Here is a 24,209-nt window from a genome sequence, read left to right on the forward strand (position 1 = left end):
CTGTGGAGTACCCTGCCCTATAAACTGCACAATTTGAATTGAATGTGCAAACTAATGATCCTGTATTCAGATTAATGCATTGCTGCATATGTATGCAAATGTGATCAGAGAACTGGATGGCTCAGTAGACCTCTAATGGGATACACATGCTTTCATCTCTCAGAGGTTGGTAGTGAACAAGGAGAGTTGCCATCCAATGCTTTTCAGTGACTTAGATAAAGGGAGATTGGTCTCAGTTCAGTTGCAAGTAGACAGGTCACCACATCTGATACCATGTTAGCAATCTCAGTAGAGAGGCCAAAGACAGAATATAAAGTGACACATAAACTGAACTATCTTCTTGCCACAGCTGGCGGTCCCTGCACGACTGACACACGTTGCTAGTGGTCAAGCTGTAAACGGTACTGTAGTTTTTCTGTTTATCCACAGAACACAGAGTTTACGCTCCAGCACTGTTCATAAGTGGTAAGTCTCACACAAAACACTGGGCCAAATTCTCTGCAGAAAGTAATGGCATAAATGAGCACAGCTCCACTGACGTTAGTGGAAGTGCAGTCATTACACTGGAGAGTTTGGTCCAATTGTTTTTGAAGTGTGATCAGTAGGTTGTACATTCAGATATTTGATAAACTCTCCTCTTCCTTCTTCAAAAACAAAGAGGGAGAAGAGGAGAAAACGGGGTGGATGGCAGGGAAGATGGAAAGCCAGAAACAAAAACAAAAAACAAAAAAGGAAAAAAGTTTAAAAATATAGTTTTGCTCATGCAACTCCATGATAAGATTTTAGGACATACAAGAGTCAGGAAATAGCAACTAGAAATCCTGCGACTTGGCAACTATACATGAAGACATTGAAATTACCATAGAAGGTGTCATGCAATTCCATATATGCATAAAGTTACATTTCCCTAGGAAACAAACTTTAATTTCTTGCCTTTTGTTCATGTAGAATCTCAACCATAATGTTGCATTAAGATATCTCCTGCAGCATCAGAACATCTCCTAATTCAAATACAATGCGTCACTGTGCATAAATGTCTTGCATATATCCTGTGTCCAGACTCAATGCACAACACAGCCAAAGGAGAGTCATCGATATGCTAGCTAACAAATGGTGAAGGAGGAGGAGGAGATGGGTCTTTTATTCCACCTTATTGTCTATGTTTCTGAAAGATCAATAAACTAAAATGAAAATAAAATCTCCAAATTAAAAAAAAAACCTAATCACAAAGTTCATGAGACAATATCGATGGTTAAATAATCATTAACGCTGTTCAGAAAATAGAAAGTTAATTCTCAGACTTGTTTGATCTCAGCTAATTTGTAAGCAGGGCTTTTTGGGGTCTAGTGACATGCTATCTTGTTAGCGCTGGCTATGAGCAACAGGGCTACTTTTCTTCTGCTACGGAAGTTTGAGAGAGAAACAGTGGCTTCATTCAGAGCTGAGACAGGCTGTGGTCACTAACAGTTTTTTATTAAATTGGAAATTGCATAGAATATTCCATTTGAAATTGTGCCAATTCTTTACTGGAAACAGTTTAAAACCGAACAAATAAGAACCATAGTATTAATGTTTTGTAGCCTCTGAAGTATGCTAAGCACTTCACAGAAGACACATTCCCTTCCCTAAAGAGTTTACAAAGTAAATTTTAGATGAATGAGAGACAAACAGCAGGGAGGAGGTGGGGTGATAAAAAAATGAGGTTACAGCAATAAGATCTTGCAGTACTCAGTTTATGCATGTGCGTGTAGGACATGTCTACACTATAAGCTTAAGTCAACCTACGTTAGGTCGACTTACAGCCACTACAGTAATTACTGCAGTGGTTCACATCCGCACAGCCTTTCTTCTGCTGATGGTGCATGTCCTCACCAAGAGCGCTTCCACCGACTTAAAAGGGCGTGCGGGGGGCGGGCCTGAGAGCCAGGACTCCCAGCCCTGCACGCAGCTCCCCGCCAGCAGCCCGGCTTCCCTCCAGGAGTTGGGCTGTCTCCCCCCATCTCGGCTCCCCACTCCCCGCCAGGAACAGGGCAGCTGCATTGTGCTTCTTGGCTTTCCATAGGGACCCCCACCGGGAGCCCCACTGCCCTCCCCTCATAGGCTCTTGGCTCTGCACCGCAACCACAGCTGCACCCAGTGGGGAGCTCTGTGCCTGGAGTCTGGTCAGCTGCCCTGTTCCCAGCAGGAAGCCAAGAAGCCCAATGCAGCTGCCCCATTCCTGGTGGGGAGTGGGGAGCCTGGGGGGCAGCCGGCTCCCAGTAGGGAGATCTGCGCCTGGAGTCTGATTGGCTACGGGGCTCCCAGTAGGGAGCCGAGAGCCTAGGTGGCAGCCCAGATCGGTCAGAGTGGGGAGCCAGAACCCCAGGGGGAGCAGGGCTCTGAAGGAACAGAAATGCACACTGTGTGGGGTTAGTTAGCTCTCATGCCCCAGGCTAAGCTGTGGACTCTGGGCCTATATGAAAAGTTCTTAACAGAAACTGTAGTTAAGATCTTACATCCACATTAAATGGATTATGGTTCGTCAGGCTCCCTGCAAGGAATGGGAAGCCCAGGCAGCAGCCTGAACTGGGAGCCTGAGTAGCACCTGGTTTGGAGCGGAGACCAGGCAGCAGCCCAGCCAAGGAGCCAGCTTTCTTGTCAATTTCATAGCTCCGCTGAACAAGAATGACAGCCAATAGCTGTAAGTAAGACAGTGTCTACAGGGACGCTGCGTTGCCTAAACTACACTGACACAAGCAGGACCGGTGCTAGGCGCATGGCAATTTTGCCGCCCTGCACGCTGGTCCCGCGGCTCCGGTGGAGCTGCTGCAGTGGTGCCTGCGGAGGGTCTGGTGCTCCGCGGCTCTGGTGGAGCTGCCACAGTCGTGCCTGCGGGCGGTTGACCAAAGCCGCACGAGGAGCCAACAGTCCACAGGCACCACTGCGGCAGCTCCACCGGAGCCGCCTGCTGCCCCCTCCAGCAAAACGGCGCCCACCAATTATTCTGGCGCCCTAGGCGATTGCCTAGGCTGCCTAAATGGTAGCGCCGGCCCTGGACACAAGCCCTATGTCTCTCGTGGAGGTGGAGTTATTATGTTGGTGTAGCAGGGCACTTACATAGGTGGGAACAAGGCTGCAGTGCGCACACTGACATGATTAGGTCGACGTAAGCTGCCTTACATCAACCTAACGCTATAGTGTAGACCAGGCAGTTGTAGCACAGGTGTACGCTTCAGATGTGTTGTTAGACCCTGGGCTGCTCCTGAAGATGCCCAGGTAGTATCTACAGCCAAGAGCATTTTTCTGTGCACATCTGGTGAAGAAGGTATGATCATTCTCTCTGATACAGATTTTGCAACAATTATCCAGGTCTTTGTCAGCTTCATATTAGCTTGCTGCAATGTACTTACCTGGGGCTACACCTTGAGACCACTTGGAGACTGAAGGTTGCGCAGAATGCTCTCATTTGCTTAGCAAGAGAAGTTTCACCTTGGAAGTGCATTACATCACTGCCTGGGGATCTGCTCTAGCTGCCAGTAAGTTTCTGTGGGCAGTCTGAGGTGTTAATGCTACTATATAAACCTAGATGGTCTGGGACTTGGCTACTTCAGATAGAATGTGTCTCTCTGCATTCTACAGCAGAAGGTGAGATCAGCAGAGATTCTTGAGCAGGCACCACCTCAGACTGAAAAGGAGCAAGCTTGACTTGGAGTCTGGTAGAGCCAGGCACACTGAGAAACCCACCACCTTTTTTAGGCTTTGGGGATTGATGGGGAAAGCTAAGACTTTGAGGGACTTAATGGATACTTATGACCAATCCTTTTAAATGTATAGGATGTGCCCAGAGCATACAATGGGCATCTAGAGGATTTTATAAATCTAAAGAAATGTAAGTCTCTCAAAAAGTATTAGTGTGCCTGTTTTTTTTGGTTTTTTTTACCCTTGAAGACAGGTTTCACATAATGACTGAAAGCAGCAGTGAACATAAGCATGAGGACTTCACCCGAGTTCTCAGCTCCACAGATCAGCCTAATTGGTAGGCTTAGCTCAAGAGACTGAGGCCTGAATAACACTGCTGAACAATCTGAAGTAGTCTGCATTGGAAGTCTGACCCAAAGACCAGTGAAGTAAACAGAAAGATTCCCACTGACCTTGGTAAGCTTTGGATCAAGCACTATGTGCCTGGCTCAGGATAGTTTAGTTACTCCAGAACTTCCATGGTCATTAGATTACAAATCACGATAGCTACCAAAAAAAAAAAAAAAAGGCGATCCACTACTTTCCTCAGCTCAATTTCCCCCAAGATCTGCTATGAGTACTATACATCAGGAAAAGTTTAGCCATATGTGACATTATTGATATAAACTGGGACCATATAGAACATGGTTTGCAACCAAGGTCCTGTAGTGGCACCAAATCCTATGTAAAGGGGGCCATATAAGGTGTCGAAGACCAGGTTATGGGTTACTGGTTATGATTATGCTGTCTGTATGTCTGTATCATTTTGTAGTTGAAGTTATAAGTATTGGCTCTATACTGTCTGTATTTCAAATTGGTGCTGCAGTTCTGGGAAACACCCCAGACAAGTTGGTGTTAGCTCTGCTTAGCCTGCTTGATGGCCCATTAAGGAACATCAGCTACACATCTGACCCATTGAGAGGAGGCAGATAAGCCTTGTGACTCAGCAAAGTATGCAGGGACTTGCCCCTGTGACTCCAAACTCCATTTTGCTGTAATTTTCCACACTAAGAACAAAGAAGTGTTCTTACACCTGGAAGTGGCTATATAAGGCTGATGCCTTATCTCCATTTTGTCTTCAATCCTGCTTCCTACCTCTGGAGGGACTTTGCTACAAACTGAGGCTCTATACAAAGGACTGATGACCCATCCCAGCAGGGGATGTACTCCAGAGACTTGATTTGAACCTGCAGTTTACTCCATCACTGCTACAAGCCTGAACTAAGAACTTTGCCATTACTGTATGTAATTGATTCCATTTAACCAATTCTAGCTCTCATCTCTATCTTTTTCCTTTTATGAATAAACCTTTAGATTTTAGATTCTAAAGGATTGGCAACAGCGTGATTTGTGGGTAAGATCTGATGTGTATATTGACCTGGGTCTGGGGCTTGGTCCTTTAGGATCGAGAGAACCTTTTTCTTTTACTGGGGTGTTGGTTTTCATAGCCATTCATCCCCAGGACGGGTGGCACTGGTGGTGATACTGGGAGACTAGAGTGTCTAAGGAAATTGCTTGTGTGACTTGTGGTTAGCCAGTGGGGTGAAACCGAAGTCATTTTTGTCTGGCTGGTTTGGTTTGCCTTAGAGGTGGAAAAACCCGAGCCTTGGGCTGTGACTGCCCTGTTTGAGCAATTGGTCCTGAATTGGCACTCTCAGTTGGGTCCCGCCAGAACCGCATCGTCACACCATAAACATACAACAATGAACTCCTAAGACTTCTTAGTAATTAGTTACACAACTACACTTCAGTGTAGTAATCTGTAGCATATGATCATCACAAGACAGTTTTTCATTATCAATTACCTGTTTTACTGGTAAAAACTTGCAGATTCAGAGATCTAGGTTCCATCTCTTGGTCTTGAGAGTAATCATAGCCAAAATTCACAAATCTAGAAGTAAATAGAGACCACTAAATACATTTCTTTGTCCACAATGATTTTTAAAGAGTACATTGAACCCAGGAAAGGTCACAAGGGAAATATAAGAATTAGATTATTATTAATCATTCCATAAGAAACAACTGATCGGTCTGTTTCTGTTACTCTCTTAGGGTTGGGACTGTAGTCAAAATGCAGCAATTGCTTCATAACCATATTTTAAAAGGCAACATCCCATATGCCTGCAAGTTATTTCTTCATTGTACCATACTGCTTAATCCCACACTAGCTGAATCAAGATGAAGGAAAATTATGCTGGAGGGTCTCAAATTTATTCACTCATCATATCTGAGAGGTCAAAGGGTTTGGAGCCCAACTCTACCACCCTTACTCATGCCAAGTAGCACCTTACTCTATGAGTAGTCACACTGATTTCAATGGGAATAGTCACAAAATAAGGGAAGGGGGCAGCAGAATTGGGCTAATTTCTATGGTGTTACCAGTTCTGCATTTTTGTTCTTTTTCAGATTCTAATGTTGTCTGTAGTTTTCACAGATCTTGGAAAAATCTAACATGGCATAAGTGTTAATTATTAGCTACAATCTATCAATAGTAAATTATGTACTAAATCGTTTTTTAAAATATGGTCCTCCTCCAGACATATTTCTCAGTCTTTCCACAAAGATTCGGATGAGCTTTAGCAATTGTGAAGTTGGTTTTCTTCAGTACTATATCACAACTCTAACAGGCTGCACTGGTTCTTTAAGGTCGACTCCATGTCCACTACTACCAAGCTCCAGCTTTCTGCTTAGTACTGAAGCATGCTGGAAGTGCTAGTGTGGGGTACAGTTTGGAACTGTAAGCTATCACTGCAAGGCATGCTGGGAAAGAGAAAGGGTATATAAATAGCTATCATCTCTCATAACAGGAAGAGATGGAAACAAAAGATGAGCTGTTGGTCTGCCCAATTACCAGCCTGGGGCTGAGCCCGGTAGCTGGAAAAGGAATCCCAGAAATGGAATGGAAGCCAGCTGTAGAGAGGCTGTGACCTCAGAAGGAAACTAAGGAAAGTTGGTTTTATTTCGATGGGGACACTGTATCCCCCAGGAAGGGTGGTTTAGTCTATATTTGTTTCTCCAGCCAAACCGCTCCCAGTGGGAAGGGACCTGTGACCATGTTAAACTTCTCATCTGGCTTCCCCATACCATGGAAGGAGACGAAGGAGGGGAAGGTCATATGTGACACTGCTTCCTCCCCTTTACCTCCACATAAGTCAGGTCACAACAACAGGTACACGGATTCAGGTCATACGGTGCAAAGATGCATGCAATGCCAAATGAAGTTAATGTGTTAATAAACCAAACTTTAGACACACATATTGACAAATGAGACAAAAAATACTCTATGATCCACTTACTTTAACCCTATGTCTCTTAAAGGGATGTCCAGGGATGCTTCAAGCTGTTAACCCAAAAATCAGAACACATCTACATTATTCAGTATTTAAGGTTGGTCTTGCAGTCCAGTAAAGGATACATCAGGCTCATTCACTCTTCATCCAACTCACCAATTTCACAAAGGAAAACATGGATTCACTGACCACCACTCGATCCTTTTAAGCATTCAAAAACTCAGAAAATAGTTCCCCCTCCCAGTAGGGGTTATACAATTCTGGAATGGGATACTTTTGTGTTAAGCCAATGTAAAAGTTTAATGTCTTTGTAAATCTAACTAAGGCGAGTTTCATATTTTAAACAACTTAAAATTTGTGTCACTGGGAATGCCATACTGTCTTTATATGAGAAGTACATCAAAACAGCTGAGCTTCAAGCCAGCAATATTACAGGAATTTCAAGTAAAGGGGGCGGGAGGTGCAGAGAGTCATGGTCTGGACCCCTCAGTCTGCCTTTTAACTTACAGTGCACTGTGAGCAAAATTCACTCCCACACAGAAGCCTCAGATAAGATCCTCTAGAGACCACTTAACCAAACCTTTAGCTGGGATGCATCCACTTCCATGTGTCAGGGGCATCCAGGCAGGCCCCGAGCACTAAGACGAATTTCAGATTTCTCATAAAGAATCCAGGCCAGATAACTACAGAGTGCCCTCCACACTCAATGACATGTAGACTCAATTTTGTTTCCATTGAAGTCAATGGGAGCAGGAGCAGGCCTTCATTTCTCCATCTAATTTGATTTACAAGTGCTGCTTAATTCTATTGGTCTAAAATTAGAGTAATTCCATGAACTTCAGTGGGATTGCACAGATGTTCTAGATGGTTTAAATAGTACTTAATCCTGCCAGGAGTGCAGGGGACTGGACTAGATGACCTCGCAAGGTCTCTTCCAGTCCTACGATTATACGTTAATCTAAAATCAGTGGAGTAACTAACATATTTAGATTAAAATCCGGTCATTACATTTTGAAGAACATTTCCAAGGTTTGTGGTTTATATAATAATTCATGCTAATAAAAATATCAAATACAAATACTTGTGAATAACTTAATTATCATCCCTCAAAATATATAACTAAATCCCCCTCAGACTAGCTATATGACAAGTTTATATCTTTGACTTACTATTAAATTAAAGTTTTCATCAGGGTAAACTGGACACATTTTAAGATATTCCTTGATTCCTAAAATTAAGAAGGAGACTTTTATTATAATAAATCGAGCCACATCACGCAGACTGAGAGATAGTTGGAAAGTCCATCATTCACCCATTTGCTAACATGCATAAGGCAACGAGTGGATGAGAAAGAAGGCCAAAACCACACACTACACCCTCAAATAGCATTCCCCAGCACACATGCTTCCTTCCTGTCCCAGATCAGTTGTCTATCTTCTGTCTATAATTGGTTACAGTCTTGTGCAATACCCAATCACACGCCTCTTTCACACGCCGAAAGCCACTAGAAGGTTACAGAACAGCTTTCAGTAACCTTTTGCTCCATAGAGACTAAAGCTATTAAGAACTGTATATTATTTTGCACATCTCCAAAAGGCCTCTTGCAAAAAGTAGAATAGAGATGAGCTCTTCATTATATATTACACTTCTCATCCTTTCTGAAATACTCCAGCTAATTTCAGGGCGTCAGAAAAACCCAAATGAACTAGCTCTGAAAGTTCATTTTTGTTCATGCATAACTTAGGCTAAGTTTGGCTATTCCCATTAGTCAGAATGAAAAGCGGTTTGAAACGTTCCTCAGTTGGTGCACACGGTCTATGCTTTCTTACATCTATATGCCCTGGCTTGCAAATGACATTCTCTCATAAATTGGCATGTCCATATTCCTATGGCACATGTGCTAGCTATAATAGGTTTAGATAATCACGTACATCAGCACTATCTTTAAAAAAAATCCCTCTGTTACCTGGGAAGCACTGTCACTACATCTCACTGCAAATACTCACATGTAAACAATAGCATGGAAAATCTAATTTCGGCCTCTAATTTTCATTACCCTGCTCTTCTTACTACCCAAAATAATCCAACTCACACCATTATTTTTAAACTCAAACTTTCATATCAGAAAAATGAAAGAGATGAGAACACACATCGATTCAATTTTTTTCCCACCTTTGGAACAATGTAGAAGAGTCTTTGTTCTGTCATATCCCATTGTGCCCAAATGAGATCATCTGCAACTCTGTCTCTTGGGAGCTGGCCTGAGTTTTGAATCACCTGAAGGGAAAGATTTTAAAAAATGAGCTGAACACTATAAGTCAAATACTCTTCTGTAATGAAGATGACGAACAACTCAGGCTTTCAGAAGATAAACAGCAGCACACAGAACAGCCTGATTGTTTTAATATTTCCAAGTAGCTTAAATGTCCTATTTACTCATTTCATAGGGGTCTCTGTAAACCAGAGGGTCTGGCACATTGCAGAGGCAGTATGTTCAGTTCAGGAGAAATATTTGCTAGTTCCAAGGAAGTTGCATCTAGAGTTCCTAGATTGGAAAGGATAGTTTGGCAGAGTTGGGAGGGGAAGGGAAATCACAAAGGATAACTACCCTCCCAAGTCCCTTGAAGGTGGGAAGGGAGAATAGATGGCAAGCTTAGTCCCAGGGAAGGGCAGAGAATGGTTATGCGAGAAGATGCTTTTTGCACTGACTGCAACAATCTTGATTAGCCAATGAAGGAGGAAAGTTGTTAGTTCCAAAGGGAGTCTTGTCCCCTCTTTCCAAACGCATGATGAATGAGGAGGGAAGAGGTTAAAATAGTGGGAAATGATTAGGACCATCTAAGTTTACCCTTGGCAGATGCAGAAAGACGTCATTTCAAGTAACAGGTAAACAGTTTATTTATAAACAGAAACTGGCATAGACTAAGGGCCTGATTTTCAGTTACTCTAAAGCCCTTTTCCCTACTCTTACAGTTTTTTTAAAAAATTGCATCCACCTTAAGACACCTCTTCACCACCAGAGCAGTGTGAAAGGCCTTACAGTAACTGAGAATAAGGACTCATAGGTTTGGAAGGGAAACATTTATTTGCCACCATAGGCACCGACTCCGTGGGTGCTCCGGAGCTGGAGCACCCACAGGGGAAAATTGGTGGGTGCTCAGCACCCACCGGCAGCTCCCCACCCCGCTTGCCTCCGCCTCCTCCCCTGAGCACACCACGTCCCTGCTTCCCCCCGCCACAGCTCCCAGCCCTTGCACTGCAAAACAGCTGTTTCGCGTGGCTGGGAGGGACGGGGGAGGAGGGGGGAATGCAGCGCGCTAGGAGGAAGAGGCGGGGCCGGGTGAGGATTTGGGGAAGGGGTCCAATAGGGGCAGAGAGGGGGGTGGAGCTGGGGCATGGACTTTGGGAAAGGGGTTGGAATGGGGCGGGACAGGGGCAAGGCAGCGCGAGCACCCACCGGCGCAGGGGAAAGTTGGCGCCTAAGTTTGCCACAATTAAATGAATTGTGGTTTTCATGATATAGCAAATACATGACAACTGCATTAGACTGACACTGATTATTGCATTTCATTTTAAATAGGACACACACTAGTGGATTTGTATAGAGTCTTCTAATAATGGCACCACTAATTAATGTTACTACTAGCAACTATAATATCATATGTTATAAATACAGGGGAATGAATAATTCAAAGCATTCACATCACCACTTTCAAACTGAATTTTAGATGCATCATTCGGTTTTGTTGCTACTTCATGCATCCTCCCTACAGGTCATCTTTCTAAACTCTCCTCCATGTCAGAGTCCTAGAACACAAGGGTGAGTGAAAGCCCTTTAGCTCCATTCTTATCACTCAAAATATTTTGGCTTTGGGGAAGCTGTGAACCTCAGTCTAAACATACCCTTTGATAAGGTCAAGTTCATAGACTTAAGGAGAAAGCAATGAGATGACTAAATTTCCTCAAAAGTTACAAAGTATCTGGTTGAATAACCTACTATACTATCTGTACATTTATTAATATAGCTTTCACAGTTGTAGTTATAGTTTAAAGCATTATCAAAACAACAATTTACAAAGGTCAGAAAATAACAAGTAGAAAACTGGATATAAGCTAGTCTTCCTCAGTTTTTCAATAAAAGCATCAAAAGAAAGTTGGTTTCTTACCACTTTGTGGTGATCTTCTGTGACAACATGAATGTGAAATTGTTCAATATCTTTAAAATTAGAAATATTGAAATTCAATTTTTTTAAAACTATGTTAATATGGTTAGCAAAAACCAATTTAACCACTGGAAAGTTGTGAGCTGCCATATAGTATCAAGAAAATCAACTCCTGGCATAAGAATTAAGTGCGATAATGGGCCAATCTTACAGTCCTTACTCAGGTAAAACTCCCATCAAAATCATGAGATTTTCCCTGAGTAAGGACTATAAGATACGGCCAATGGATAGTGTAAGGGCATTGCTGTAGTTTATAGCACCCATTTTAATTTCTGGAATTTATATCCAAAGTCTTATCCTATTTATACTGGTATAAAATAAGAGTAGCTCTACTTAAGTCAACAGAACTGCTCTGAAATTATACCAATATATGAGAAAGCATAATTTCACCTTCAGTTCTTTTAAAAAAAAAAGGGGGGGGCTGCTTATTGGCAATGTATTACCTAATCAAAAATAAAATAAGAACACAGTCAAGATTGGCCATTCCTCCAATATTGGAAACAATCTTATTAAAGTATACCTTTGTTGGAATAGCATCTGTAATATTATTATTGGCTGAGATCTTTCTTATTTCTATATTGCCTTTTATGGAAAGGAGAAATAAGTAAATAAAAACAGCTATTGAAGCCAAATTAGCAATATAGTTGTAGTCTACAGTGTTTCAAAATAATAGCATGTCCATATTTAACCAGAAAAGCAATATATATTTAAAATATTAACTCAAATACTTACATTTATCTTCTGAAATTAGTAAGAGATGGCTTTCTGGAAAAGGATTTCTGTTTGTAGCTGGATAGAGAAACTGTAAAAGGAAATTGTGTAAAAATAATGGCCAAGAGATTTTGTTGCTAAAGCTAATCTAAGCTGTTTATAATTTTTAAGAGATTTATGGACAGCAGAATAATTTTTGTATACAGACTGCCACATTGATAATCCTCCACAAACAACAGCAGCAGCATTACTACAGATGAAAACCATCATTAGTTGCTATGAAAATAATCTTAGATTCAAGATAGATAAAATAGACCCAGTTCAAATCAAAGGCATAGTCTACCTATATTGTACTAAATATTACAAAAACATAATCTCTCTCAGTTACATAATGCAATATTGGCACTTTTAAATTCCCCTACTTTTTCACTTTAAAGTAATAAAGGAAAAGCTACAGTCAGAATAGTTGAATCATTTACCTGTACTCTGATACAGGTATCCACAGCCTTTAGGACTCTTACATTATTAACTGGGTGAATTTCAATGAGCAAGGTCAAACACTTAGATACTGCAAAAAGAACACAAGTTTCAAACTATATTAATCTGTTTTATAAAGTTCTATTTTATAAAATAAGGGATACAAGCAAAAGTAGTGTTGCAAAATCCCTATAACAGTGTTGGTTTTACCTTCACAATTAAAAATAAGCCATTTTTGGTACCTGGCTGCAGTAGTTGATTTACTCTTTCTTCCTTTGTTGACTGAAGAAAACTGACTGCTACGTAACAAAAAACAAAATATGTATATTCACTATTTCATCTTAATGAACATTTCCAAATACCAAATCACATAAAATCTAATAGAAGAAAATTCATCACTGAACCAAACTTTAAAAGATGTACTAGACATGCAGAAACTTAAGAAGTGGTCAGTTTGTTTAAAAAGAAAAAGAGCAGTCACAGTAATCACATTGTCACCTAGATATTCTAGTGACAGATGCATTAAAAATGCAGAGAAGGAGACAGTCAAGAGCTGCTTCTAGGTAAAATATTTCTTATTATTTCTAGATTTAAATTTATCCAGATTAGTAAAATAAAAACTTCTCTATATCATGACACAGTATAATTTTAATGAGATAAAGACGACACTTACCTAGTAATGTCTTTTCATTGTTGATCGAACAACTGATTATGTGTAGATCTTTTTCAAAGGTATACAGATGCTATTGGGAAATAAATTTTGAGTTAAATATACAGCGTGGCTTGTTTGTTTCACTCACTTAATACAAACTATTTTTAAAGTCTCTACTCCTTAGGAAAACAACACTGATCAAGCAGCAAAGAATCCTGTGGCACCTTATAGACTAACAGAGGTTTTGTAGCATGAGCTTTCGTAGGTGAATAATCGCAATTAATTTTTTAATCGCTTGACAGCCCTACTTTTTTTAGAAAACATGTTCAATTCAGCCGTTTTTAAAAACTTATTAGCATTCATATCTGCCCGATGCAGTATAAAATAAGTCAGATTGCTATGCAGACAGATTGCTACAAAACTTTATTTGAATGCTTTACGCTGGGGTGTGGAAAGGTCACAACAGCAACTTTTATTTCAAAACAAACACTTCAGACATAAGAATATCATTTTTTAGGGCATCAAAACCTAGAAAGCAGAGATATTCTCCTTTCTAAATCTACATGTGGCATTAGCCTTACCTCATTTTGTTTATTAAGAGGATCATATAATCCAATGTAGGTACTCCCACTTCCCTGAAAATTAAATGAAATAACTATCAATTTATCTAGATTTACATAGACATTTGTTAAACATTGTTTTCTCCTTTCCAATATTACCCCCCTCTTCTCTCCTATCACCAATTCTTTCCATTCCCGTTCGCTCATGTCCATTTTCTGGCCTTTGGTTTCATACGTATTGCTCTATTACTTTAACTCCAAAAAAGGGGAGTGAGAAAATATGGGATGAGAGATTGCTGTGTTTTGTGTTTTTTTGTTGTGGTTTTGGTTTTTAGAACAGTTACATGTGACAACTGATCAACCCACCACCACAACTGAACCTGCCTCCCCTTATAAGCTGAAATTCACTTCTCTACCTCACTGAAGCCCTATGTAGGTTCCCCACTCAACCTCCACAAGGGCAGGGTAGCAATGAAGCAACAGCTTGGCACCTTTTGTGCACCATGGAAATGGGATTCTGTGCTGATGCTCTGTAGGATATTTTGGGGTGGGATGCACCAGATCTGGGGGATCTGCGATTATATGGATGCAGTGGCTAAAAACTTCACATCCGGGTGCAGAGAGGCTGCCACATAGGCCAAAGGCCTACCTGCAGTTGGAGGATGAATGTAGCCCCTACCCTGGGAACTATCAAGACAAACGCTAAATAGATTTCACAAACTGTTTATATATAGCTCCAGATTGTCAACACAATTATTGACAGTCTACTGCCTTATAAAAAACAAACACCACCTACAGCTGATTTATATAATGATGTACTGGTTATTGTTTACGCTACTTCTGAAGACAAACAGATTAAACTGTTTTCTTTTTAATGAGCAAGACTCTTTATGGTTTTCCATGCTTTAGGTTTTCCAGATCTATTTCCATTTTTGGTATCTGACCGGCAGCAAATTGGAGCATTTCCATTTTCAGTTGGAAGCTACAACCACTCTCAAAGTGTGCATAAAGTTACCAGGTTAATGAAGCTACATCCAGCTATGTAACCTTGCACTCATCAGACTACAATCGCTGAGTCTGCTTGATACAATTACTCCACTGTTTTTAACAATAGAGCATGAGAAAATGGACCTGTAGTGGTTTGCAAATTACTGCACCTGGTTTTGTGAAGTAGACATAGGGCCCTTCATTTTCAACTTTTATTTCATTTAATTTTTCCCAGGAATTTATCAGTGTTTATTACCACAACAACAAAAACAGGTGAAAATCAGTGCAAAAAACTACAAATAATTTTTCTGGGTAAACACTGGGGTTTATTTTGGTGAACAGAAAGACAGGTGGGGGGGAGTATTCAGTAGATTAATGCTTTGAATTCTGTTCATCAACGTGGTCTGGTTTGCTGCAGAACAAAAACAGAACACAAAACACAATGCCACCTCTGAGTTTAAGAAAACAATATCTCTAATCCCCAAATAAAACTTTTCATTTGAATAAACAGTTTACTGTTGTAGACCTAGAGCTATTAGCCTATAAATATTTACATTTAATAATTGGGCCACACCATTTGCCGGACATACACTTAACTTCATCCTTTTCTCTCTTTTTTTTTTTTAAACTTTCGAATACTTCTTTGTGTTCTGAAACGTATTCTGATATAGATTTTTGCTTTCTTCCCATTTTAGGGTGTAAAATCTTTAAATGGTTATCCGCTAACAGCTTGAAATGTGTATGTGGTGGGCATGAGAATCATCAGCAAGTTCAGATGTGCATACACTTCAGAGTTTGCGTGCGTGCCTGTTTGTTTATTGTGTGTATCTTCTAGACTAATACATAGCCTTACTTCAACAGGCAGCTTTGCATACACACACAGACTAACGTATTATCCAAATACAGATAGTTTATGCAATGTATTGTATTTTCCTAATAAAACAAGTTATTTTTGTATATTTGAATGATACAAAAGTAGGGTGAAAATCAGAAAAAAAATGAAAATGTTGTGAAATCCAGGGATTTTTCAGTAAAAATCGGTCTAAACTGAAAATGAAAGTATTTATAAGGGCCTGGTCATGCATTCTCTTAAACATACCTGCTACCACAGTAGCTAAGCTCTCAACAACAAAACTCTTCTATGATCCTATTTCAGAAAAGAAAAGGGGAAAGGAAAAAAAAAAAGCATGTGCTTAAGTTCCACTGACTTAAAATTAATCATTCCCGAATAGGACCAAATTGAGACCTTACTGACTTCAGTGGGAGCAGGAGCAGGCCCCTATAATCTGGCATTTTCTGTACTTTGCTAAGACAAGTGTATTTCATAAAAACTGGACTCATAGCTGTAATAATCAAAGTTCCACATCAAGACTATGCATGTGCTAGCATATTGTTACCAAGTGCACTTACAGGATTCCTACGTTGCTTTTCAGGGGAAAAGTGCTTACCCTGTGACTAATAATCTGTTTTTTTTAAACAGGTATGTGACAACTGTATATGCCATGAAAGACAAAGGCCATGTTTTTTCTAATCTCAACATTATTTTGTAATTTTTGTAAAAGCTTGAAAATAACGTCCATCCTCCTCCTTCCACTGATCCTACACACAATACATATGGTCTTTTTTCACTTGGCAGATACAGATTGTTTTCCAATTGTGTTTAATGGGACAGAAACCAAAATAGCTGTTTAGCTAACACCCTTGTCTGTGCCCGAGCCTTGCTGATGATGTTAGTATGAACATGAAGTGCTCTGACAAGTGTTAGAGTTAACTGCTGCCAGAGAGCCAGCAGGAAGGATACATGTTTAAGTGTCTCTCACAAAAATGGTGGCTCATTGATTAATATAGTTTACAATGGTTATTTAAAAGAAATCTAAAGACTAAATTGCCTTTGATAACACAATAAGATCTGCAGTTAACCAACACTAGTACGTGCAGTAATGAAGTTATTTCCCCATAGTGAATATAGGGAAGAACAAGTAAACCTGCAGATACTGGGGTAACCATATCTATTGATCTTGAATAAAATGAGAAAGCTTTTCGATATCATTTCTGTATATTAACAACAGAGTAGCAACATGAAAAAATACTCATCATTCAGAAGACATTCTTCATGAGTTTGCAAGTTTGAAGGTAGGTCAAAAATGGGACTTAAAACTTTACGGTATGTGTGGGTAACTGATAAGTAGCTATAAATTCAAGACCCTGTCCCTTCCTGCACACAAAGAAGAAAGTCATAAAAAGTTCAGCAGATGGAAAAGTTTTGCCATACACAAGAGAACAAAGTAGATAAAACAGTACATTTGCTATCAGTCAACCAAACAGAACAAAAACCACCTTAGGTGGAATCCTGCCTCCATTAAGGTCAATGGCAAAACTCCAGTTGCCTATCAGTGGAGCCAGCATTTCACCCTTAAGGCCTAAAAATGGTCCATTTTCCAAGCTTTGACAATTTGATGCAAAAAGCATCTTATGTACAGGATGAAATTTATACTTTTTGTATATCTTCCAACTTCTGGAGAAAAAAGTTAGCACACACAAGGGTCTGGGATAATTCAGATCCCCATCACGCAACTGCATCAGCATGGATGGACACAATCCTGCATGGAGTCTCATTAACTGCAATAGGAATCTATCTGGGCATTAAGGCCAGCACGGATCCCACAACAGGTTAGACACCTTATTTGTCTGTCTCACACAGACAACACTCCTTTCTCTAGGAGAAGGATGCATGTTTTTTGGATTTTTTTAAACATACAACATCTGACCAGCCCTCAAATTTGCCCAGTGGTGAAAATACTCCAAGGAGTACTCTCCAGTTCAGTAACAGGTTTTAAATCTTAAAACCCAAACAAAACATATCTGTGGCCTTCCCAAGGGAGCAAGGCTCCAGATGCCAGTTTGGTTCTGTAGCAGACTGATCTACCCGGGGGAAAGTCAACCTACTTTGGCGAGACAGGAAGACTGGGGAATTAACAAAAAAACATGTTCTTCAGGACAGAGTTCAGAGCAGTTTGGCAGGTGGAAGCCTCATGCAAATGTGTTCTCCACTCTGCTACACCCAGTTTTCAGGATCTCCCTTGTGCCCCGCTACCACCACCTGGCACCACACAGAGTTTACTTCAGCCTGAGGAAATGTAACTAGCTGGGGATGGGAAGGCAAACACTCTGAGCAAGCTCAGTGAATCCTGCTGTTTTTCCCAAGAGCCTGACTGCCATATGAAGTGATTGGACTGGCCAGTCTGCAGCCCTGGAATGCTTAATGCAACATTCCATACATGCTAGAAAGAAGGCACTTTCCCCTTATGAACAAAAATTGGCCTCCTCAAGTCTGTGGTGCCCAGAGGATCTGCTGTCAACAGTTGCACAGATGAACTTTGCATAGATCAGAGTAAAATATGAATACAGTTTTGTGTAATACAAAAATCTGATATTTCATTAAACTGAAATATAAAAAACAAAACAAAAAACAAAGGGAGGTTTGTTAATACTGCCAGGTGATGTGTAAAGGCCCCATAACTCTCCTTGCTGTCCTCATGCAAAGGAAAGCCTGCATCCACAAGAAAAGGAAATTCTGCTCTGCTGCAGCCTCTTCCTTCCCTTATCCTTGTGGAAGCCCTGCTGGATGCTCTGCTGTTTGGCGGGGGCAGGTCAAAGAATAAGAGGCATCCCTGGCAACACAGTTCCATTGGAAGTGTACTGCCCTGCAGGCTGTGCCCCAAGCAGATCCCCTAAAATCCACATGAATCTGGGTGGGTACTAGTAGATTTTGCTACCTGAACCCCAGCTTCTTCCAAAGAGGGGGAATCATCCCTAAACCAATTGGAGAATTCTTGCACTGCCACGAGATTTAATACTGAGTGTAACTTCTTTACATGCACTAGGGAGAACCGGGCCCTAAATGTAGGCTTTTGCAGTAAAAGTGACTGTAGCTCTAGGGTGACCAGATAGCAAATGTGAAAAATCGGGATAGGAGGTGGGAGGTAATATGAGCCTATATAAGAAAAAGACCCAAAAATCTGGACTGTCCCTATAAAATCAGGACATCGGGTCACCCTATGTAGCTCTGAAGGATACTAAATAAGTTAGAGATACTTCAAAGTTCGTAACATCTACAACTACAGGCACGGTTTAAAATTACACAAAGCACAGCATAAGAGGAGGGGTTTTTTACCATTAAAAAAGTTTAAAGATGTCACTTATACAGAACCAAGTTTAAGTGAAATAGCTCCACTTGAATTCAGTAGATTCTGTCTTTCTTAAGCAACTCAGCTCTCAGGGAGGAAGAATGTGCTGTTTATGAATAATTTGTGTAAGTAATTGCTGTTCGTTCAGGATGAAATCCTGGCGCACAGTGCAGTCATGGCAAACTCCAATGTAATTAATGAGGCAGGAGTCACTCTCTGTCCCTCCAGCCTTGCCCAAGGGAAAAAACAGTTTTGTAAGTAACCTAAAGGCATCCAAAACTGTAATCCATCAAATTACGAGTTTAAATCCCAATGAAAGAGAAATGTAAAATGCAAGTAGTAGATTAAATTAGACAAATTCGTACGTGTCCAGTATAGCTGAACGACTTCTATGCTGTAGACTTACCTTCCAGGTTATAAATAATTTTTCCATTTCTTCAACATTTAGCTACGTACGGTGTGCTGCACTCTTCTCAAAAGTGTCTGAAATGAGAAAGTATTAAAGGTTATATAAAGACAGCTCATTTGGATTAATTCATTGTAGAAACTTAGTAGAATTTAAAACAAAGCAGCATTAGTCTTACATCGGCAAAAACACTTAAATGGAGGCCTTTCTAGAGGCTATGTGCACATGAAAATATCCTCTCTCTTGAGGAAGATAGTGTAGATGCAGGCTTCTATTTAATCCTGAATGAGAACTTCAAATGAGATGTAATGAGTTTTAAAACTTATAGAAAAGGAGCTTAGCTTCTAAACATTCCTCACTCACCCCACCCAATACATGGAAACCATGTTTAAATTAACAATTCGAATTGCCATAGTAACGGAATTAACCATCTCCTTGCAAATTTCAGGATCAACTCCTATTTTCTGTAGAATTCTAATAAGAGGTTTGGATTCTAAGAACATAAGAATGCCATACTGGGTCAGACCAAAGGTCCATCTAGCTCAGTATCCTGTCTACCGACAGTGGCCAATGCCAGGTGCCCCAGAGGGAGTGAACCTAACAGGTAATGATCAGTGATATCTCTGCTGTCATCCATCTCCACCCTCTGACAAACAGAGGCTAGGGACACCATTTCTTACCATCCTGTCTAATAGCCATTAATGGACTTAACCTCCATGAATTTATCCAGTTCTCTTTAAACGCTGTTATAGTCCCAGCCTTCACAACCTCCTCAGGCAAGGAGTTCCACAAGTTGACTGTGGCGCTGTGTGAAGAACTTCCTTTTATTTATTTTAAATCTACTGCCTATTAATTTCATTTGGTGGACCCCTAGTTCTTGCATTATGGGAATAAGTAAATAACTTTTCCTTATCTACTTTCTCCACATCACTCACGATTTTATATACCTCTATCATATCTCCCCTTAGTCCCCTCTTTTCCAAGCTGAAAAGTCCTAGCCTCTTTAATCTCTCCCCATATGGGACCCATTCCAAACCCCTAATCATTTTAGTTGCCCTTCTCTGAACCTTTTCTAGTACCAGTATATCTTTTTGAGATGAGGAGACCACATCTGTATGCAGTATTCAAGATATGGGTGTACCATAGATTTATATAAGGCCAATAATATATTCTCCGTCTTATTCTCTATCCCCTTTTTAATGATTCCTAACATCCTGTTTGCTTTTTTGACTGCCTCTGCACACTGCGTAGACATCTTCAGAGAACTATCCACGATGACTCCAAGATCTTATTCCTGATATGTTGTAGCTAAATTAGCCCCCATCATATTGTATGTATAGTTGGGGTTATTTTTCCCAATGTGCATTACTTACATTTATCCCACTAAATTTCATTGTCATTTGTTGCCCAATCACTTAGTTTTGTGAGATCTTTTTGAAGGTCCTAACTATCTTGGGCAGTTTAGTATCATCTGCAAACTTTGCCACCTTACTTTTTACCCCTTTCTCCAGATCGCTGTATGCTGCTTACAGCAGATCAGTTTCAACCCATCCTATTACATGCATACAGGACTTCAGAAGTTAAGTAACGGCTATGCGTTGCAAGTTCTCAAACTGCAGTCCTCAGAGCACCAGCTGGTGGTCAACGGAGAGGCGGAACCAGCACCACAACACCTGTCACCTTGTTCCAGCTGCCTCTCCAGGCAACTAAAAGAAATACCTGGAAATGAGGGAGTGCAGGAGCCTAGGTGCCTCCTCCAGAGCCACTTCTGCATAAAGAGCAAAATAAGAAACAGAATTTTCCCTTAATGACCAGAGCCACCAGGGAGCCATGCAGCCTAGCAGTATTCACTGGGGCAGTGGTTTTCAAACTTATTTGATCATATCCCCTTCTTTCTGTTTGTAGTAGTTTTGCCTGAGCTGGGGCACATGGCTAGCAGCCACTGCTTTCCAGCCACCCAGCTTTGAAGGCAGCATTGCCGTCAGCAGCAGCAAAGAAATAAGTGTGGCATGATTTGATACTGTCACCCTTATTTCTGTGGTGCTGCTGCTGGCAGCGGCACTGCCTTCAGAGCTGGGCGCTCAGCCAGCAGCTGCTGCTGTCTGGCCACCCAGCTCTGAACGTGTGCAGTAAGTGTTTTTTTTCCTAAATCTTTTAATGTCCCCACACCCAGAATACATTCCACACATCCCAGTTTAAGAACTGCTGCACTGAGGTACCTGGAAACTAAGCAGCACAGGGGCATGTGCAAGATCCCATGGGTCAGGGAAGCATAGATAGAGAGTGGGGGTAGATGAGGGAGAGAATCATCAGAAAGCCACAATGGACATGAAGGGGAAAGAGAAGGACCAGGTAGCAGGGAAGCCCAAAACAAAAGTGATTAGTGTATGTCAGAAAGGACAAATCTCATATCATATTAAAGACAATAAAAAGGCATGCTTTCTTTATGTCACTTTCTAGCAGCTGTGGTTGCTAAAGGGTTGTTGCCTCACAAATGAGATCTTGACTGGGAGAGAAAATATAGTCCATAAAAGAACATTTGATGGCTGCATTTTAACCACTGTATGGTAGTTTGTAATAGCAATAGTGTTCAGAAGTGTGAATGGAAAAATTCTTCAAGATTTCTGTTAGGTTATAGCTGGGTTTGACGCTAATAACTTCGTAGTTATCACCTAAAGTTGATAGAGAGTGTGCCTCTCCATATGGTCAGGTATTTTTTATACTATAAACTGGCTTGCGCTAACACAATCAGTAACAAAAAGAACACACCCTTTGTTTTATTTATTACTGTAGGATCAATTAAATTCAGAACACTGGTATTTTGTTGTTGGGAACACAAGGGGGAAATCCTGGCTTTCTTTACACTACTTGATTCACCACTTTCCACAGCTGTCAGATCACTCAAAGTCCATTACAACAGCATTACACCAGAGATGATCACCCCATAATAGCCCAGAAGATCTGTCATTATCATAGGCCCAGGAACACCCTAATGCAGGGGTGGGCAAGCTCGTCCTGCCCGGCCCGCCTGAGCTCCCAGCCAGGGAGGCTCCCCCAGGCCCCGCCTTCCCCCATTCCCCAGCGCCTGAGCATGTCACGTCCAGGAGCAGCCCTGGACAGAGCTAAAGCAGTGTGGCTCCAGCGGGGCATGAGCTCCTCCCGCTCAGAGCCGTGTGGTAAGGGGGCGGGGCTGTGAGCTGCGGCCGAGTGGCGGGAGCTTAGGTCCCATGGAGCCACCTGCTGCAGCACTGTTCAGGGCTGCTTCTGGATGCGGCACGCCTGAGGCTTCGGGAAAGGGGGGAAGGTGGAGCTAAGTGGCATGATAAAGGGGCCGGATGGGTTGGATAAGGGGCAGGGAGTACCGGGGACCATCAGGGGACGGGGAGGGTTGGATGGGGCAGAGGTTCTGGAGGTGGGTGGTCAGGAGACAGGGGGTTTGGATCGTGGGAGTTTCTGGGGATCTGTCAGGAGGCAGGGGCTGGATGGGGTCGGGGCAGTCAGGGGACAGGGGGGTGTTGGTGGGAGGTGGGGTCCTGGGGTGGTGGTTGGGGGGGGCAGTCAGGGGATAAGGAGCAGGATAGGTCGGGGATTCTGAGGGGAGTAGTCGGGGGACAAGAAGTGGATGGGGGTCGGATGGGGAAAGGGCCAGGCTGTTTAGGGAGGCACAGCCTTCCCTACCTGGCCCTTCATACAGTTTTGGAACGTCGACGTAGCCTTGGGCCAAAAAGTTTACCCACAGCCTGCCCTAATGTCTCAAAAAAAGAGTGGCTTACATTTTAATTTAATCTCATGATACTTTCTATATACAAGTCCGCGTTCACTCGCAGCATGTGTCCCACTACTGCGGTGCCTACATTACCATTGGTCCTCCTCTCCGACTACTATTCTAGAAAATTTCTTTGACCTATATAAGCGGCGCCGTCAGGCGTGCCCAACGCAGTCTCTACAGTGTTTGTAATCTTTGTCATGTGTACTCTACTGAAATAGCATAACAAGCCCATGGCTTTACGTTTAATTCAATCGTATGATGGCCCCTTTAAATTTTAAAATATGGATCGGTTTGTTGATAAGATAAGAAAAGGAGCAGACAAGCTATTCATGGTGAAAGAGCCTCTTCGAAACTAGCACGTGTAAAAAATAAACTAAAAAATACAATGTCCCAACAGCACCTCAGCTCACTCATGATTTTGTACATTGAACTAGAATTGGCTTCATCAGTTAATTACAATGACATGAACTGAGGATTTAAGTCCATAACACCTGGTGAGCAACGTCTCATTCTCTAGGACAGGAAGACGAAGAAACTTAATCTGTTTTGGTCAATTTTGGTTAACTCATTATCTGGTTAAAGATAAGATCATGAAAATTGACTGTATCTTTGTATATGCCTGGTTATCACTACAGCAAAAATTGGTATTTTGTGTCTCATTTTTTAAGTAAAGTTTAGCTGTTAATGACCATAGGCGTAGCGCAGCACATTTCATTAGGGTGTGCACCTAGAGAATTTTTTTTTTTTTAAAGGCGAACATTAATTGAATACTCAATCATAAATGACATTATTTTTATTCATCAAACAAACTAAGAAACTAAAACTTAACTAAACTTAATTTTTTTAAGTTTAGTTAAGTTTTAGTTTCTTTAGTTGTTTGATGAATAAAAATAATGTCATTTATGATTGAGTATTCAATAAATGTTCGCCTTTAAAAAAAAAATTTTCTAGGTGCACACCCTAATGAAATGTGCTGCGCACGCCTATGGTCATTATCCCTTTGAATGACACTACACCCTACACTGATATTAATAGAAATGTAATTGGATTCAGCCACTTATACTAATCCTGAAAGTTTAGGGGAGTCTCCAAACAAATCCTTTTCCACATAGTATACTCCCTCAAGGCAGAATTCACTTCAATATAGAGGGCCCACACAATACCCTCCGTACCACAGGGCCTCCTCATCAGTCCAGGATGGAGAGGAGGGAGGACATGCTGGTGTCACAA

General features: G+C 41.3%; 1 protein-coding gene across 3 annotated transcripts in view; it reads right to left on the bottom strand.

Annotated features, from left to right (window-relative positions):
- GSAP (gamma-secretase activating protein) overlaps positions 1-24,209 on the bottom strand; it is a 62,661-nt gene that overhangs the window by 34,189 nt on the left and 4,263 nt on the right. For 2 of the 3 annotated variants that reach the window (XM_030555791.1, XM_030555871.1), the window contains exons 2-11: positions 19,211-19,287; positions 13,652-13,705; positions 13,092-13,161; positions 12,661-12,717; positions 12,421-12,509; positions 11,963-12,032; positions 11,174-11,223; positions 9,180-9,284; positions 7,014-7,057; positions 5,523-5,608 (exon numbers count right to left, since the gene is read on the bottom strand). In XM_030555791.1, the coding sequence (XP_030411651.1) occupies positions 5,523-5,608; positions 7,014-7,057; positions 9,180-9,284; positions 11,174-11,223; positions 11,963-12,032; positions 12,421-12,509; positions 12,661-12,717; positions 13,092-13,161; positions 13,652-13,705; positions 19,211-19,237 (652 nt within the window). In that variant the 5' untranslated portion in view covers positions 19,238-19,287. Of the gene's footprint in view, positions 1-5,522; positions 5,609-7,013; positions 7,058-8,176; positions 8,236-9,179; positions 9,285-11,173; positions 11,224-11,962; positions 12,033-12,420; positions 12,510-12,660; positions 12,718-13,091; positions 13,162-13,651; positions 13,706-19,210; positions 19,288-24,209 lie in introns of those variants that run through there. The other variant, XM_030555960.1, reaches the window with a different exon arrangement.

The sequence above is a fragment of the Gopherus evgoodei genome, chromosome 1, assembly GCF_007399415.2.
Source record: "Gopherus evgoodei ecotype Sinaloan lineage chromosome 1, rGopEvg1_v1.p, whole genome shotgun sequence".
Classification (NCBI taxonomy): Eukaryota; Metazoa; Chordata; order Testudines; family Testudinidae; genus Gopherus; species Gopherus evgoodei.